We start from the raw sequence: 20,591 nt of genomic DNA, 5'->3' as shown, positions 1-20,591 counted from the left end.
TGTAGACACTACAAACAAATACTTCTTGCAACAGCTCATCAAGGAGCCGACAAGAGTAAGAGGCAGTGATCTACCAGCTACCCTACACTTATATATTTAATATTTACCCAAAATGAGGATGTAAAAACTTAAAATATGAGATACTACTAGGAGCCAGTGACCACTGTGTTATCAAGTTTGATTACATTTTCTGGATTGCGGGTGACCTTAGCTATGAACTGGTGGTGTACTTGCCTACTATACTAGTAACACATGGTTTCTTAGCCCTGGGCAATAATCCACATATTTTACTGTGATTAAAAGGACAGTAATTAAAATAAGTGGCACTAGGGAAAAAGCCATCCTTAATTATCAACTTATGATGCACAAAATGTTACAAGCATATGCCAGGGCTAATATACAACCAAAATGAAATAGGATAAAAGAAAAATACTTCAAATGGTGCAAAAAATATATATCCCAATAAAAAGTCATAGTATGAAATTCAAGTAAATATGCTCCTGAGAGTCATTTTGGAGTACAAAGCACCACCTTTATCCCCATTCAGTTAGCAATGAAGCATGGTTCATGGGACTAGTCAACATCTCAAAACATTAATGGAAACTCTCTTGAATTAGTATTGGTCTTCTACAAAAAGTACATAGTTGCACACTACAATTAAAATCTAACCGGAACTTACTTGATCTCCATCGAGCGTAACACAGTCAAGACGAGTGGAACGAGCCAGATGAGTAGCAACTTCTAAATTACGGCATATGAGGGTGCGGCCAAAAATATACTTGAGAGCTTTATGGTATCGTTGAGAGTAAGTCAACTTGCTTACCATAGGGATGGCATCCTGTAAATGTATAACTTTTGATAAACAAGTTTAAGTTACACTCTTCTACTTAAAAAAAAAAAAAAAAAAAAAAAAAAAAAAAAAAAAAAAAAAAAAAAAAAAACGAAGCCACAAAATACAAAACCCCAGCCAGAATAGATATTCCAACAAATTTAGAAGCCAATGGCAATTGTAATGAGATATTACTGAATCCTAACCAATTAATGGATGTCATCCATGGTTCCCTATGAAAAAATTTCAATACAAATTATTAAATAATTTATTAATAAAAACAATAATTATAGGAAATCTACATAAAAATAGTGTGTCCAGTATATATGTTTACAGGCAAATAATAAAGCTATTTATGTACACTTTGGCTGTGATTTCATTTTCCACCCCTATCACTTTCGAGTTGAAGTGCAAAGAGCACACTAACTGTAAATGAGTGTTACTACACACACACACACACACACCCTGTTGACCATCCCCCTCACAGCACCAATTCATTATGGCACTACTAAATATATTGTTACACATATGAATGAGGGATGACCGGGGAGGGGGAAATATGTGTGTCAGTGGACAAGAGTAGTGAGTTGGAGAATGCAGCCTACCTACACCATTTGAAATGTTTATCAAAATAATAAAATTGTAGCTATTTACATATTAATATGGATGTACAGTATTTTACTGTATGTTGGCCTACCCACTGAAGTTATTTTACTGTATGTTGGCCTACCCACTGAAGTTGTTACAAAATCCAATGTTAATTACATGTCTTTTGGTTCTTCTCTACTCTTGAGGTGATAGATGTGAATTTACCTTAAATTGTGTGTTCATACTATAGATTAGGACGCTTACTTCAGGCACTAAGCTTACTACAATCTTTGGGACTTTTTCAACTTTTATTTGTTGTTTCCCTAGATGTAAATTACCTGCCAATACAGGTACTGTATTTTTTAGGACTTGTGTGATAAGTTTGTGTAAATTGCATTGAAATCATCCTTGTTTAGGTTCTTGAAACACATTCTTATGTTTGCCAGTAATCCTACAGTATATCAGCTCTAAAATATCTCTGTGTTCTATTACTTGCAGGTGCTTATGTCTGATGACAGTTTCCTTCAGGTCTCCTGGCCCAGTTTCCAATTTTGTCTGTCCACTCCTGTAGTTTGTCGGAGTATCTTTTGAGCCTTCTACATTTTGTTTTATTAGCTTAGCACCATCTACACCCCACAAATTAATCCACTCAGATAGGTGGTTTACATAGATTACAAATAAGATGATGTTCAGAACTGAGCCATGAGGAACCCTGCTTGTCATACCTCTCCAGTCTGACATCTATGACTGTGATCCTTTGTTTACTACCTGTCAGGTGACTCAAACCTAGTTCAGTATTTTTAGTTGTATCACCAGAAGCAAGATCTCTCTCTCATAGCTGGTATCTCTTAATATTGATTAGAGTGAATTTTAGATTATTATCCTAGATTGGTCCAACATTAGAGAGTAAAAAAGTTATTGCTCATAATGCTCTCCTTTTCTCCATGTTACACTGAGCATGACCCTCACACCCCTAATTGTTTAACAGTGTTACCGAGCTTCGTTAGACACATTTTTAACATTAGGCTCACAATTGTCTTATCTCCACTTGGGAAAATTGGATTTGGTGAAATATTATATAACAATATTGTTACATCTACAATGATTTGAAATACTGTTAAGAAAAACAAAATATTTATTGCTCAAAAAATACACTTACATTAGTCTGAGGATAATCAATGTCTTTTACTGTGAGTCTGTTGAGAGGCATGAAGGTAACTTCCCCAGGCAACTTCTGCTTGTTCATCTCCTTCAGAATCTGAGTGCCAATCTTGTCAGATTCAACAATATGATGAAAAAGCCTGAAAAAAATGTGCATAATTACTTAAAAGTAGTTATACTTTTCAGTTTATAATGACATCACGAGCTATGCTCGTGATGTCCTGTCTTTCCAGTGCTCTTAGTCACATGATGCTATGAAAAGACTGATGGTTTTGGCATCCACCACATTCTCACTTAATTTGTTCCATCTACCACTCTGTTTGCAAAAAGAGAACTTCCCAAAATTATTTTGGCACTTTGGCTTCCTTACAAGTCTATGACCTCTTGTTCTTGAAAATACAAGTTCCAAGATCCATTGCACACACACACACACCCATTTCATTAACTGGAGCTGATGGATAATGCAATAATAAGAGATGCAAGCACCTGTCCGACACACAAAGAAGAAGAACAGTAGTAAGAAGTGTCCACAAAGTGGATATACAGCTGGTGCCTTTATAGCATTGGTGAGTAATACATAACACAAATAATAATGAGTATTTATGTTATTATGCCCTATTTTGTTATACATCATATAAATAAATTGCCCAATGTTATTAACAGTTACTTTCAACAATGTCCAAAAAATATTTTTTGGGGGGATTTTTTTTAGGTTTTTAGGCTTTTTCCTTTGTTTATTATTTGAATTTGTTTTAACCTTTACATCCTGGAGAATGCATACTTGTCCCTAACTATGTGAAGCCAGAATTAAATTGGTCAACAAATAAATTAGTTACAACAAACAGAACTTGGGTCTTTGAATTATTTTTGGCTGATTTTTTTTTTTACAGATTTCAAACTCTATTTTCCTTGTTTTTAAGATGTTTTGATGATTAGGGACCAGATTAGGGCTTTTTTACTTATATAAAGTAGATATTAACACTTTCGCGCTTTCCGCAAAGGTCACTCAGCCAACCGAATGTGCGCGCAGCGTTTTTATCGCTTAAGCGTAAAAACAAAAATGTGTATACTCTTTTTACTCTTCTGACCTTAGTTCTCATGCTACGTATTTCATTTTGGTACCAACGTGTTCGCAATAAAATTCTCTAGAAGAACATCAGTAAAAAAAGTCACGAAACGTATAGGGATACCAGAACCAAATAAATAACTACGAAGATGACTCGCCGTGAGCGCCCATCAGCAACAAAATGTTTTTACTCTTGGGATTGTAATCACCTCCACACTTATTCTACAGCGTTAATTTTGGTATCAATGGACTCGCAATGAAATTCCCAACACGGTGATATGAATATAAGCGTAGAATAATGATGCGGCCCGCCCGCAAGAGTGTGGGAAGTGGTGAAATTGTTACCCGGTATCGGTGACGGGACGACGCACGGCGCTTTGAAAGTTTATACTTATTTCACTCTCATGACATTAATTTTCTATGTACGTCATTCATTTTTGTGTCAATGTGTTCGCAATAGAATGTTCTATGTGCCCATAGGTAAAAAATATCAACAAAGCGTAAGTTAGAATAGCGCCAAATATAAAACAACGCTGGAACATATCAGTGAGCGTCAAACACACACGAAATGTTTTTACTTTTGTTATGTTTGTCAAGTTTATACTTGTTGCACACAGTTATTTTTGGTTGTATATTGATCGGAATAAAATTCCCTAAACAGACATATGCATATAATACATGATATGGGGGAAGCATTACCAGTATAAACGGCTAAAGTCACCCACCTACAACCCGTTTGGGACAAAATACCATTTGATCGAAGTTATCCACACCTTTCATGAACTTATTGTACCATGCAGCCTAGTGGTGAGAAAGAGAGCCTCATAGCGCGCAGTTTGAAACAAACCCAAAGTAAATCGGATAAAAATTGAATTTTATACAAATATTTTAAAAGAGGACTCAACTTTATGTCCACTATGCGTTAGCGTTAGACGAAACGGGACGCGCCGGCGCGTCCAGATAGCGCGAAAGTGTTAAGAGTATATGCATATAATGTCCAAAACCGCAGCAATCCCTGCTACCAGAAATTTTAGCCAAATATCCCCAGTTTGCTAACTGTAGGTAGTAACTAAGTGATTGTAACCTATCCACCGCTGCCCACTGGATGGGGGGCGGTGTGCAGGACAAATATATCAGTTGTGACACTAGCTCTTCACATATGTCAGTTGCTTAATTTAGAAACTGTACTTGTGGTCGATCTCGAACCCATTGTTGATGTGACAACTTATATTGAATTTTGTAACTAGCTCATCAAGATTGTAACTTGCTTAGCTAAATGAATTGTGGGGTTCAGTCCCTGAGCCCATTATGTGCCTCTGTAACCCTTACCACTACTGCCCACAAGATGGGTATGGGGTGCACAATAAATGAACTAAAAAAAACAACAACTATAAAGTAGACCCTAAATATATTCACTAAATCATTATAATTATAATTATCCCTATTTTTTTGTGGGGGGGGGGGGGGGAGTAATTTTTTCTTGACTTCATTTCTACGCACATTGACCTACAACTTTCACATATGAGAGTACGAATGCCAAACAATATTTATTACAACATACAAGTAAATTCATGAATTAAAACTGCCTTATTCATTGTCAATAACTTCAATTATATCTATAACTAGAATTTCAACTTACTTCAGTATCCAAAAATCTAATTTCTGACTGATTCTCACCATTTTTACATATAGTGTTCACAGTTGTCTGTTCTACAATCCCTATAGAATTGATTTTTCATAAACTTAAACGTTTGGAGTTATAAATTTTTGTTGTCTAAATTTGCGCATATTTCAAATGCCACATTGACAAATTTTTTTTACAGTAAACTATACTGAAAACCTATTTTCTAAATATATGAAAATGAAGATCATAGGCTATTCTAAGAGCATAATAACACCAAATGAACAGTTGGTGACATTTTTATATTTTTTCAGCTGATTTCAAAATATTAAGTTTTAAATATTCAATTTTATAATTATTTTTTATTTTCTTGTTTTTTCAAGTTACACTGGTATCATTTAGACAAAGTTGGAGCATTTGCCTAGTAGATTATTCACAAAACACTTGAAGAGTTTCAGAAAATTTAAAAAACGACTTTCAATGCCTCACGTCATATGAGGTTTTACGCAGTTTAAGGGTTAACGTTAAGCATCTAATTCTGCTTTAAAGTGTGAAGGATTTGCATAACACAGATTGAGCTGATGACACCTAGAAAACACAAGGGTTAGTACATAATGTCACTCAATTTAGGCAAGTTGCTTAATAAAAGACTAGACCTCTTTTTCACCAGATATGGCATGTAATAAAGACCTCCAGCAATATGACCCAGGATATCTTACTTCTTTATTAATTAAAAGGTTACAGCTATCTTCCAATTTATTTTACTGTTATTAGTAATTTTTGTATATGTGTATAGTACAAGTACAATACATACTTGTACATACTAATAAGTACAATAAGTACAGTATTAGTAATTTTTGTATGTATATATTGTACAAGTAATTTTTTTGTATAATTTTTGTGAAATCTGTTATTAGATTTTTGTAATTTAAAAGTTTTTAAATGTAATTTTAAATTTTAAAATAATTTCTCACTTGTGCAATTTATATCAATGCAATACTTTAACTTTGAAGAAAAACAGTAATTTCAACACAACCACTACTACTTACTTATTACCAGCAGTAACTTCTACAGCAGTATAGATGGAACGCTCACATTCAAAATTTTCAATGAGAAGACCATAATACTGAGTGGCAATTTCTCCAAGGTGCCCACCACGGTCACGAAACGTATCCAACACCTTCTGAACACTGTCCCGGCCATTAAGGATGGGCTGAAATCAAACATTTTCTTTAATGGGGGACTTGTATAATTACTTTATATATATTTTTCAAGTAGAACTTAATGCCACTGTGGCCCTCCTAGTGTCCTTTAACTGGTCATCTGTAGTATCTAAGCTAAGCCATTCCAGTCTGAAAACAGCTGTGGACACCCTTAGGTTTTGTCATTTTATACTATTACTACCTAATCACCTCTCCATTTATCTAATCATCTTTTCAATTATGTTAGCTAATTTTTAACCTGTATATACTGTCAAGCTTCTCACCTAATAGCGATGCTTTCTGGATAACAGACAGAAAGAAAGTAAGATATGTAATGAAAAAGATCACATTCTGCCTAGAAAATAAATTAATTGTAAGAGTGAGCAAACACTCCATGTAATCCTCTAACTACAAAAAGGCAATAATGTGTCGTAAGCAAATGGGCAACTATTAAGCCCAAAATATTGTACAACAAACTTGGCACCAATATTCAAGACTGGAGACAAATAACCCCTTAACCCTTCCATTGCACGATACAGCTGGGGGGGTTACCTTGCTAATTATTGGTAAACTGCATGATGTGGTTTTGGGAAGTTTTAAGAATTAAGATTTAAAACTACTACAGATACATAGGGTTCACATCTGCTTCGTGAGGCCTCCAGTAAACAGAAGCATTTTGGAAAGAAATCATGGGCACCCCTCCTGGGCATTGAAGGCTTTGGTACTAAGAGTAACCATGAGTAGCACTTAATAATGATGACATAAGTACTTATTACTTAATAATGATAGTTATAGAAGATTCTAACTGATATAACTATATAGTACAAGATTCAGATATTAGTGAACCAAATGCTAGTTACAATAATCACAGCAGGAGACAGATATTCACAGAACACAGCTGTGGTTTGGTGTGCCTACCAAGAAGAGAGACCATGTTCCTTTAGAAAATAAACTTGTGGAAAATTATTCATATTTAGGATTTATAGTCAGAATTCTGATAATATTAGCAGTGTTTGGGCTAAAGTTAGCAATATGTTTAGTATATTATGAGGCCTTTTGCTGCACCAGGTGCCATCGGAACTGACTAGCATTAAAAATACAAAGAAAATTTAATACAACTGAAAACTCACACTCCAGAAGTGACTCGAACCCATACTCCCAGGAGCAATGCAACTGGTATGTACAAGACGCCTTAATCCACTTGACCATCACGACCGGACATAATGAGGTGATAGCCGAGGCTATTTGAACCACCCCACCACCGGCACTCGGATAGTAATTTTGGGCATAGCATTTTACCAAATCACCTCATTCTTTGGGGCACACGTGAGGAACACAAATGCGAACAAGCCTGAATGGTCCCCAGGACAATACAGTTTAATACACATATATACTCAACGTATGGAATTAAAACATTGATAACTGGTTTAAGATTATTACATCCACAGAACTGCTAGCAATGGTGCAAAGAAAATGCAGTTATAGAGAATACAGTATAATAACAAAAAGTATGTTTTATTGTTATAAGAATATAATATGGTGTGCATCTTAGTGAAACGATGATATTTGAGTGTTCTGACGTTCTACATTTTATTATATGATATTCCCAAATGACAACACTGAATAATATTAATGGAAAAAAAGGAGAGAAACAAATCACTGAAATAAATGTGTAAAAATATCTTCATGGCAACTCCTACTCCAAGCCTGACCCCGAGCGACTGCAATATGCAAGGCCCGATTTGCCTAACAAGTCAAGTTTTTCTGAATTTATATATTTTTTCGAATTTTGTTCATATGAAAATATAAAGCTATCCATTTAATTATTTATGAGTTAAGGTCTTTTAATTTGAATTAAAACTAACGTAGATATATGACCAAACCTAACCAACCGTACCTAACATAACCTAAACTGACATAACTAAGTCAATAATTTATGTTCCTAATATATTATAGTAATAATATTTCATATACCAATTGGAAACAATTTGTTGAAAACAAAGAGAATCACTCGGCCTATTAGGCAAATTGGACTTTGCATAGTAGGCTGAGAAGTGTGTTCTGGCTACTAGGTACGACACACACACACACACACACACAATATATATATATATATATATATATATATATATATATATATATATATATATATATATATATATATATATATATATGTCGTACCTAGTAGCCAGAACGCACTTCTGAGCCTACTATGCAAGGCCCGATTTGCCTAATAAGCAAAGTTTTCCTGAATTAATATATTTTCTCTATTTTTTTCTTATAAAATGATAAAGCTACTCATTTCAATATGTATAAGGTCAATTTTTTTTATTGGAAATAAAAAAAAATAGACCTCATTCATAATGAAATGGGTAGATTTATCATTTCACAAGAAAAAAATTAGAGAAAATATATTAATTCAGGAAAACTTGGCTTATTAGGCAAATCGGGCCTTGCATAGTAGGCCGAGAAGTGCATTCTGGCTACTAGGTACGATATATATATATATATATATATATATATATATATATATATTATTAAATATGACCGAAAAAGTAAGATTAATAATTCTAACACGAATTTTTTCAATCTTTCGTACATTTTTTTTTCACTGTTGGAGGTAATTCAAAAATCAATTCTCCAAAATTCATTTTTATTTCGGAGAATTGATTTTTGAATTACCTCCAACAGTGAAAAGAAATGTACGAAAGATTGAAAAAATTCGTGTTAGAATTATTAATCTTACTTTTTCGGTCATATTTAATAATATATGTCTACAGGAAAGACTGCTACCAAAATATACTAATATATATATACTAACTATATATATATATATATATATATATATATATATATATATATATATATATATATATATATATATATATATATATATATATATATATATATATATATATATATATATATATGTCATACCAAGTAGCCAGAATGCACTTCTCGGCCTACTATGCAGGGCCCGATTTGCCTAATAGGCCAAGTGAGTTTCTTTTTTTCTTTTTTCTTTTTTCAAAAAATTGTTTCCAATTAGTTTATTTGAATTATTATTATATTATATTATGACCATAATTTATTGACTTAGTTGTGTTAGTTTAGGTTAGGTTAGGTAGGGTTGGTTAGGTTCGGTCGTATATCTTTGTTACTTTATCTCAAATTAAACAAATTAACTTATACTTAATGAAATGGACATATTTATCATTTCATAAGAAAAAAATTAGAAAAATATATAAATTCAAGAAAACTTGGCTTAATTAGCTATGTCACATAACTAACAGTATCAGTAGTATAACATGATAAGAGTCCAGTATATAGGCCTATATTAATATGAACAACATGTAAACCTGACACTGGCACAGCTCATACAAGTCTTGCAACCCACTCCATGCTGCTATTCTTTCTGGTAAAGTCATCCAGTAATATTAAAACTAATGATAAGAAAGACCAAATTGTGATCTGACAATAACTGTAGGCCAATGGGACACAATAACTTCATTGCATAGTGAGAAAATAAAAACAATAGCTAACTCCATTACATCCATACTGATGTACTATATTAACAATATTTGTATAAAATCCAGGCAATGATATCTAAAATATGCTAATGATGACAACTGCATTTGGCCATGGAACACTATATTATGATACACAAATTTTAAGGGCTAGGTATTCACTCCACTGCAAAAATATCCAATGTATACAAGTAATTATAACAAGAAGCTTGAGACTTACCTTGCCAGCCATGGAACGTAAAGATTGGTCAGCCCTTGACAGTTCCTCCTTGAGAGAACTAACATTTTGCTGTAGGTTGTTCTCCTTACGCCAGTGTTCACTATGATCAACAACAAAACAACTAGTTATCTTCATATTCAAGACACTTATTGTTATTATTATTTTCAGACAATTAAATGATTTGTCATCACCCAGAGCAATATATATATATATACTAGATACTAAATTTGAAGTAAACAGTAACACCTGAAGATTATAGTAATCAATTTGCATTAGTCATTAACTTTATAACAAAATATAGTAAGTCAATCATACTTAACATGAAACAACTTGTATATAATTTAACCATGAACTCCCCCCCTCCCAAAAATAAAATAACATGCTTTTAAAATGATCAAACAACATTTAACAATTAACATGCAGCCTTACAATCAGGATTGCTTACAGAAGGAGTAATCAAAACTACTGAACAAAACAACATGGAAGCAAGCGCCTACTGAACACATGGATGCAACAAATTTAAGATATATTGACCACAAGACACAAAATCCAAAGATCACACAAGAATAAATCGTACGTATGCACAGAGAAAAAAAAACAAATCACGTTTAGAATATAAAAATCCTTTCTATGAACTAGGAGAGGTTTAGTTCTGTTTTTAAACAAAAAACAATTAAATCAAAATAAATGTAACTGATATTACCAAAGAAAACTCAATTATTAAAACAATTAAATCAAAATAAATGTAACTGATATTACCAAAGAAAACTCTGCAGTTACTACACAAAGTGACACAGTCACATAGTAAAAGAATTATAAATGATAAACCTTCTTGTAAATATGATATTAGCTTTATTGGCCTCCAAGCCACAAAGAAGTGATCCACTGCTCTTAACCTGCTGACACAGCTCCATCGACTCATGAGACACTTCCTAAAGAACAGCAAAGTGTCTGAGATATAAAGTCACACTAGATCACTCACAGTACTGGAAGAAGCTTTCCCTGAAAAACACTAAGGTTTTTCTGCCAACTTTCAATAATTAGAAAGTTCAATCATTACACAATCCCAAATCCTTGACAAAAACAAAAATTATGAGAAATAACTTCATATGCAAGGCTCAGATCAATAAAGAGCTGATGAGTAACTATGTAACAGTTCAGACAACAGGGAGAGGAGCGGAGGAACAATTACGTGAGGAATCTTTAGGCAAGCCTATATTCATGGATTGACTGGCTATTGCAATGGGTGCAGGCTGGTGTAATGAGTGCAGGCTGTTGCAATGGGTGCAGGCTGTTGCAATGGGTGCAGGCTGTTGCAATGGGTGCAGGCTGTTGCAATGGGTGCAGGCTGTTGCAATGGGTGCAGGCTGGTGTAATGGGTGCAGGCTGGTGTAATGGGTGCAGGCTGGTGTAATGGGTGTAACAGGTGCAGGCTAGTGTAATGGGTGTAACAGGTGCAGGCTAGTGTAATGGGTGTAACAGGTGCAGGCTAGTGTAATGGGTGTAACAGGTGCAGGCTAGTGTAATGGGTGTAACAGGTGCAGGCTAGTGTAATGGGTGTAACAGGTGCAGGCTAGTGTAATGGGTGCAGGCTAGTGTAACGGGTGAAGGCCGGTGTAATGGGTGTAACGGGTGCAGGCTGGTGTAATGGGTGTAACCGGTGCAGGCTGGTGTAATGGGTGTAACGGGTGCAGGCTGGTGTAATGGGTGCAGGCTGGTGTAATGAATGGGTGTAACGGGTGCAGGCTGGTGTAATGGGTGTAACGGGTGCAGGCTGGTGTAATGGGTGTAACGGGTGAAGGCTAGTGTAATGGGTGTAACGGGTGCAGGCTGGTGTAATGGGTGTAACGGGTGCAGGCTGGAGTGTTCTCCCTTATTCACCAAGGAGTAATTAGTAATCAGTTGTAAAGTGGTTCGTGTGCCAGGGAAAACTAGAGGGGAAGGCTTAACACCAGTTAGGGGATGGGAAAGCTCAAGCCTGCTAACAAGAGTCAGAATTTTTTTTACTCCTGCTCCCACATGTGTAAAAAAGATGATGTACTTCAAGAGAAATATATGGAAATACTGTACTCATATTCAGTGTAGGTGATTAACACATTAAATGCACTTGAAGCAGAAGTCATGGAAGCTACCATGATCCCCAACTTTAAAGCCTTTAACATGCAACATGCAATAAAACACTTGCCACTCACACAATATACTTACTGTAATAATAAAGCAAAAAAATTTTTTCAACAATTTCTATTATTACAAAAGAGAAATTCAAAGGAAAATTATATAAAAATTATATGAACTAGTTAATAGCAGTGCAAAACACAACAAAACTTACCTCTTGGATGGGTAAAGTACAAAAGATATCACTATCCAATACAGATAAATCCAAGTATAATAAATAATTTATTACTAAAAATGTATGGCCAGCCAAGCAAGCACATGAACATTAAAGATGTCACAGTAAAAAGCATCACCCAGTAGAAAGAAAAGATTGAAGCAATTAAAGCAATCTGTAGAAATAGCAATGAAGAAACAGTGAACCATGAACATTTTATGCTAGACGAGCAGCAAGTGTGGAGGAAGCAGCCAGAGGCACGTGCATAACATTGCTGTCACGTGGCGTCTTACTTTCTCTCACTCTGTAACTGGTCTTTTCTCTTCTTCATTTCATAAAAAACTTTGTTGTGCTCATCAATACTCTGTCTGTAGTTTTCTGTGTCTGTGGATAGCTCCTGTAATAAGTAATAATAAATTATTGAAAGGTTCATATTCCTCAAACATTTTAGCATAAGAATACTATACCTGTTAAAATTAAGTTTATATATCTATTTGGTAAACCTCCCCAGAGTACTGGGGGCTTTCTCCTGATAGTTTCCTTCCCTTCACAGTATACACCCAAATCATACACAACACTGAAAACACTTAAAAAACCCAAGGATTTGTATTTTTTTGGGGTTGTGGTGGGATGCCACAAAAGAAAAATAATAATAAAAATGTGTTGTTAAAATAACTTTTTTTTTTTTACATTTGATTGCATATTAAAACTAAGTTAATGAAATTCAGAGCAGCACATTACAGTTCAATTCCACAGTAAATGTATTCTACTGAACACATCACCTGGCAAACTAGAGGTCTGATATTACCAAATTTATTAGTAAGTAGTCTGATATTACCAAGTGGTTTGAGGTATCCCATTTTTTGTTATAAAGTAAGTAAGTACAAATACCTCCACAAAACATACAAAACTGAACATCCGTAGTGGATCGCATATAAACACAGAACTAACATTTCCAATAGCACATTGCTGTTTTCAATTTTACCTAAATACTAAAAACATAGTGACTCATGATTAAAGGAGACACTTTGTTCAAGGGAGGAATAGTCAAGGAACTTTCTAACACCCCGGGTCCTGAGTATTACACATGCATCACCAATTCCATACTATTGGTAACTATTATTCCTTACACTACACTGCAGTACATAAACGTTTTAAGACAAGATACTCTTGGCAGCACAGAGCCACAAGTTTCCCAATCTACAAGAGTCAAAATTTCAATGTGCACATACTGTATATCTCGCAAAAATTAGTCATATTATAATGGCTTAATTTCCATATAATCTATACTGCATATGCATTTTAACTCTGTAATGTCAATTTTTTTTTTTAATTTTCAATTGTTATCATTAATTTCCAAGGGAAGTAGAACTCTCTTTTTCAGCTGACCCTCAGCATTCTAAATTATTACATCTTTTTTCTGCTTATAATAATCATTTTTAAATTTAACGTTATCTGAAAACTTATATTTTAAATTAAATATATCTTTTCTTTTTGTTTGTACTGTTTTGACTGAGCTGGTGTAACGGGTGCAGGCAGGGGTAAATTTCCCTTTCTCAAGCTTCAACTATCTAACAAAAGCACCTACAATGTTTTTCATTTTTAACTTACTGTTATTTATTCCATATTCATAAATAATTACTCTATATTAATTTTATCAACAATGCCGATTTGGAAGCCAGATTGCCAAAACGTCGTCGCTGAGCGAGGGTTTGGGCACTAGGTGTTAGCCAGGTGGGTTTAAGGCATAATCCAGCACAACCTCCGACTACAGTAGTAATTTCTAAACAAAAATTGCCTTAACCTGTCAGAGTTGGTAATACATTATAAACTGATGTATATGTTGCCACTGTTCTGATTGTAGCTTGCCTATAACAGGATAGGTAGTTGTTTAGTTATAATAGTAAAGACTTTTTCCCCATTATCTGGCACTAATTTTACAATCTTGCCCACAGAAGTCAAGTAAGGGACTTGACTCACCTAGTCATGTCCCTTACTATAATCTGTGTTGTTCATACTTGTACTTACTATGTTCATCCATCATCTTCCTAGCCTTCCCATCTACCTTACCTAGTCACTAATTCAACTGAATACTTTCTATCAAATAACTACCTTCAATTTATATAGGTAAGCTCACTTCAAACCTGCCATTTATCGACTTTCTCGCTACATACTCATAACACACTTACTCTACCTACTACCTTGTGTAGCTACCGGGGATCAATGGCCCTGTGGCCCAGTCTCTGACCAGGCCTCCCAGTTGGTCGTCTGGTCAACCAGGCTGTTGGATACAGCTGCTCGCAGCCTGACATGTGAATCACAGCCTGGTTGATCAGGCATTCTTTGGAGGTGTTTGTCGAAAACACACTATTCTAACAATACACATGTTTACTACACAAATTCATGCTATCCCCCCCAATTCACTTTGTTAACATTGCAATTCTCATATTTTTATCTTCATGCCACTGCAAATTTCTTGATGGAGAGAGCATCTTAGTCCTAATCAAACTGATTTTCTTTTTGCCAAAATGCTTGTTAAAAAAAAATGTAATTCTGTTGAGTAATCTGACTATCATTATCATTGGGAGTTCTTATTACTGTAGTTCCTAACTGTATCAGTTACACTGGTTCTATGTGACAGCAGAAATTGGATTTCAACCCCTCATTAACATTCAAGGCAAGTTATCTTGAGATCTTGAGGTTATCTTGAGATGATTTCGGGGCTTTAGTGTCCCCGCGGCCCGGTCCTCGACCAGGCCTCCACCCCCAGGAAGCAGCCCGTGACAGCTGACTAACTCCCAGGAACCTATTTACTGCTAGGTAACAGGGGCATTCAGGGTGAAAGAAACTTTGCCCATTTGTTTCTGCCTCATGCGGGAATCGAACCCGCGCCACAGAATTACGAGTCCTGCGCGCTATCCACCAGGCTACGAGGCCCCCGTACATCCATAAAATACAAATATTTGGCTGACATGCATATTCCTTTTACAGTGGGCTCTGGAATGACTCTAGATGGCTACATAGCTTATTAGTCAGACTGTCTGTTCAGAGTTTAAAGCCCTAGTTGGCACACTCTTCTCCAGTTTATGATCCTGATGATCATACTGTCACTTTGATATATAATGTAAATTTGTGCTCTCATATTCAGGGCAAAACATTTCAGAGCTTGTTATTATTGTTAAAAAATGGGCACAAAACAAATTCCTATCTGCATTTATCACATAATGACCCCTTTTAACACTTTCGCGCTCCGTGGAAACTCGCGGTTGACAGGGGGATCGTGGCCCCTCCGTGCGGGTAAGCGCGCGGTGACACTCAAATGTGTATACTCGTTCCAGTTTTCTCACCTTAATTCTCGCGATACGTCGCTCATTCTGGTATCATTGTGTTCGCAATTAAATTCTCTACAGGTGTGTATAAATATAATGTCCAAAAGCCTAGCGTGACTCCCAACAGCAAAGCGTAAAGTCGGCAAAAACGCACAAAATCAGTAACATGTGCATTCTCGTTCCATTTTTTTACCTTAATTCTCGTGCTACGTCGCTCATTTTGGTATCATTGTGTTCGCAATTAAATTCCCTACAGATGTGTATGAATAAAATGTACAAAAGGCTGGAGTGCCTCCCCGCAGAAAAGCCTAAAGTTACCCATGAACGAGCACCATTTTGTACATTGCAACCTAATGTTCAACTCGTTCAATTTGATAACATCAAATTTCGTGCTACGTCGCTCGTTTTGGTATCAAATTGTTCGCAATAAAAAGGCGATTATTTTAAAACTAGTCCCAGAATAATAGAGCAATAACTGGATTTTTAACAAATATTTTAATTCTGGACGCTAATCATCACAAATTTATTTATATCTTTCCAGTGTTCTGACATAAATATTTGTGTTACATCTTTCATTTTGGTATCAAATTGTTCGCAATAAAAAGGCGCACATTTTAAAACAAGTCCCAAGATAATAGGACAATAAATAGAATTTTAACAAATATTTTAATATTCAGACCATAGACCTATTTATAATATTTCAAGTGTTTGGACATCAAGTTTCATGTTATATCTTTGATTTTGGTATCAAATTGTGTGCAATCTAAAGGCGCTTATTTTAAAACCACTACCAGATTGATCTGATAAAATTTAAATTTTTAAAAAATATTGTAATGAGTGACTCAGTATTGCGTCGTTGGAACACATTCAGTAGAAAAATAAATGACGAATTATTCAGTCTGTGGAACGCGAAAGTGTTAAAATACAGTACTGTACTCTAAAACTGTTCATACAACTTCAATGTCTCCCTTGGTGCAATCACACAAGCACATACAGGCACCACAATTAAGCCTCACAACTCTCGTATCAGTAGCAGTTCTTCAAGTATCAATTTTACCACTACTAACTTTGAAAATTTATCCAAGATACCCAAGACAAAATGTACTAAATATTAGGCATAAAATCATTAGGAGAAAAATTAGTTAGAGAATATCTTAATAATATCATACTGTATTGCAACAGCATATTACATTTGCAATCAACAATGATATTACTAGACAAAATTATATTTGCTGTACACAGCACTAAATTATTAACCTTATAATATAAATTACTATAATCATGTTTTTTGTTTATTAACTACATGCCCAGTTAAACCAAATATTGTACAGTAGCTCATGAAAATTCCTGTATAAATTAAATAATATTTATCAACTACTGAATTATAATAAAATTACATCATTTTTATGATTAATCCTTACACTGCCTTCAGTAAGAAAATAGTCTATCACTTTTCCATTAAATTGTCACACATGATCATAATCCATATTTGTCATAAAAGTTATGATTAGTCAGTGGCATATATGATTTGTTCTCTACAAGGGGAAACCCTCCAGGCAAAATTGCAGAGGCAGCAACTAACATGATATTTGGGAGAAATTATACTCTTACTTGCAATTTTTTTCCATCAAAGTTTACTATCAATAATCATTTAAAAACAAATGTATTTTCAATCATTAGGTGGGAAGGGGGAGGGGGGGAGGGGAAAGCACTCCACAGTTGGGGAAACAAATAAAGTTGGCAGCAAATCAGCAGTGTAAGGGTTATACAATCAACAGTGTACGAGTTAATGTAAGTAAGTAATTATCAAAAGAAGGCATCAAACCGGGAAGGAATGTAAGGGTAAAACAATTGGCAGTGTAAGGGTTAAACAATTACCAGTTTATGGGTTATACAATCACAGGGTGTAAGGGTTAAACAATCAGTACTGTAAGGGTTAAGGTAAGGATGATAAAAATCAGTAGCGTAAATTAAACAATCAGAAGATAAAGGTTATAGTATCAATAGTGTAAGGGTTAAACAATCAGCAGTGTAAGGGTTAAACAATCATTTGAGTAAGGGTTAAACAATCATTTGAGTAAGGGTTAAACAATCATTAGAGTAAGGGCTAAACAATCAGTAGTGTAAGGGTTAAACAATTGGCAGTGTAAAGGATAAACAATCATTAGAGTAAAGGTTAAACAATCATCAGAGTAAGGGTTAAACAATCATTAGAGTAAGGGTTAAACAATCATTAGAGTAAGGGTTAAACAATCATTAGAGTAAGGGTCAAACAATCAGCAGTGTAAGGGTTAAACAATTAGTAGTGTAAGGGTTAAACAATTAGTAGTGTAAGGGTTAAACAATCAGCAGTGTAAGGGTTAAACAATTAGTAGTGTAAGGGTTAAACAATCAGCAGTGTAAGGGTTAATATAAGTTAAACAATCAGCAGTGTAAGGGTTAATATAAGTTAAACAATCAGGAGTGTAAGGGTTAATATAAGTTAAACAATCAGCAGTGTAAGGGTTAATATAAGTTAAACAATCAGCAGTGTAAGGGTTAATATAAGTTAAACAATCAGCAGTGTAAGGGTTAATATAAGTTAAACAATCAGCAGTGTAAGGGTTAATATAAGTTAAACAATTAACAATGAAAGATTTAAACCAACATTAGTGTAAGGCTTATACAATTAGCAGTGTAAGGGTTAAACAAACCAGCAGAGTAATGGTTAAACAAATCAATGAAAATTTTCAACAAATTAAATATACTGTTATTAATTTAATGAACATGTTTTGGCAGATCACACAGTTTTTATCTTGATTTACTTCAATACTGCACAGATGTTGAATTAAAGTCTTTCAGCAAAAATAAAAATTTGGGTGAAAATTTCAATACTGTACAGTTCTCTCAACTTCCCCCTAGATTATTAAAGTGTGCATTCTTCATAATGTTTAGTGGGATAAACAAAACCTTTTCAAATGAAATATTGTACAACCACTGATCTAAAGTTTGATGGATATACAATTTAAATGTTAAATAAACCTTTTCTAATCTTATACTGAATAATAACCAGCATGATTCTTTATTAAACTACTTAACATCCTTAATATGAACAATTAGTGTATCACTGCCACTGTGCATTTCAAATCTTGACATTGTACCTTACAATACTATGCCAGCTATAACCTAATATTTTACACTTCCCAGACTATACTTTCTTCATTTTAGGCTCAACAGCTGGAGTTTGCCACATATAATCATGCAGTTCCTACCTCGACTTTCTTATCAAGATGGGCCCTGCGGTCAGTATCGCGTATAATTTCATCTTCCAGCCGCTGAATTTGATCCTGCTTCGACTTGACGGCTTTGGTGAGAGACCTGAGCAGGAGGATGGAAGAGGGAGGGGAGGGGGAAGGACAATAAGGAGACAAATACCTCAATGTTAATGATGATGTAACAGGGTCATGATTTTCCCCTACAATACTAGTACTGATGAGCAATGATAATGGCAGATATGAGTGTCTTGTGTATTGTGTTCATTGGTGAGCAGTGAAAATCTGGATAATAAACTGGACAGGCAGGTAGGAACAAAAAGAGGTCAAGTTGTGGATGACACAACTAAGGTCTGGGTTTACAAGGATGATACTCATACTTCCTAGTATAGCAGGCCTGGTTAACAGAAGATATTAGTCAATTTATTCATGCACTTGTCCTGTCTTGAAGCTAAATTCAAAAGCAAACATGCAAGAAATAAAATATTTTATTATATATAATTATATTATATATAAATTATATAATATATATTATATATATATATATATATATATATATATATATATATATATATATATATATATATATATATATATATATATATATATATATATATATTTATTTATTTAGGGATGGTAGGAGAAAAAAATATTAAAGTGTTCAGTGAGAATCCACAAGGTCTCCTCTGAATAATCTATATTCTCTTCTCTGAGGCTATGGATCACTACAATTGCACCAGAGGTGGTGCTCCTAATATATATATCATATATATCATATATATATTATATATATATATATATATATATATAAAATACTGTATAAAGCAGGATGTCACATGACTTGACTATTAATGCAAATAAACACCACAAAAGATAAAATTAAACGAACTTGGTGCCTTCTTCTCTCTAAGTGATGTCAGTCACATCCAATATAGGAAAGAAAGGACTCGGCTCGTTTCAATTTTTTGTGGTGTTTCTTGCCCCCACGCATGCACTTTCACGCTTGTGTGCGGACAGGTGAGCGCGCGCACACACACACATACTGTGCGGACAGGTGAGCGCGCACACACACACATACAGCATAATATGAAAATGCATAATTTCTCTGTAAGCATTTGAAAAGTAATATGTAAAGAATATACCAGTAGCAACGTGGAGACTATTCAAGCAGACACCAGGTTTATCATAAAAATTCACATTCTAAAGGCCCAACATGAAATTCAGCGAAAGGTAATGGAAGGAAGCAGAAATTAAGGCTTTCTCAAGCATAGGTTTATATGTACACCAGATCGCTAATTAAATGTTCATGTCTATTCACTGTAAACAACTCAATATAAACGAATTGCCTGTGCACTAACTACAAATGTACCAACCTGATTATGCAAACCACTCAAAAGTAGGATACCACTTACCTCAAAAATCCAGTGAAAGACCACATGACTTGTACTGGTTTAAGGCCAACAATCAA

At 34.6% G+C, this 20,591-nt stretch overlaps 1 protein-coding gene across 3 annotated transcripts in view; it reads right to left on the bottom strand.

Annotated features, from left to right (window-relative positions):
- SMC3 (structural maintenance of chromosomes 3) overlaps window positions 1–20,591 on the bottom strand; it is a 58,534-nt gene that overhangs the window by 12,227 nt on the left and 25,716 nt on the right. The window contains exons 11-16 of one of the 3 annotated variants that reach the window (XM_045741950.2): window positions 19,124–19,229; window positions 12,837–12,940; window positions 10,215–10,314; window positions 6,315–6,478; window positions 2,577–2,718; window positions 680–838 (exon numbers count right to left, since the gene is read on the bottom strand). In XM_045741950.2, coding sequence (XP_045597906.1) covers window positions 680–838; window positions 2,577–2,718; window positions 6,315–6,478; window positions 10,215–10,314; window positions 12,837–12,940; window positions 19,124–19,229 — 775 coding nt within the window. Of the gene's footprint in view, window positions 1–679; window positions 839–2,576; window positions 2,719–6,314; window positions 6,479–10,214; window positions 10,315–11,042; window positions 11,147–12,836; window positions 12,941–19,123; window positions 19,230–20,591 lie in introns of all 3 variants that reach the window. The other 2 variants (XM_045741951.2, XM_069338787.1) reach the window with 2 other exon arrangements.

This window comes from Procambarus clarkii, chromosome 40, assembly GCF_040958095.1.
Source record: "Procambarus clarkii isolate CNS0578487 chromosome 40, FALCON_Pclarkii_2.0, whole genome shotgun sequence".
NCBI lineage: Eukaryota > Metazoa > Arthropoda > Malacostraca > Decapoda > Cambaridae > Procambarus > Procambarus clarkii.
The sequence above is the reverse complement of the archived record's forward strand: the minus strand, read 5'-3'. Positions and strand labels throughout refer to the sequence as shown.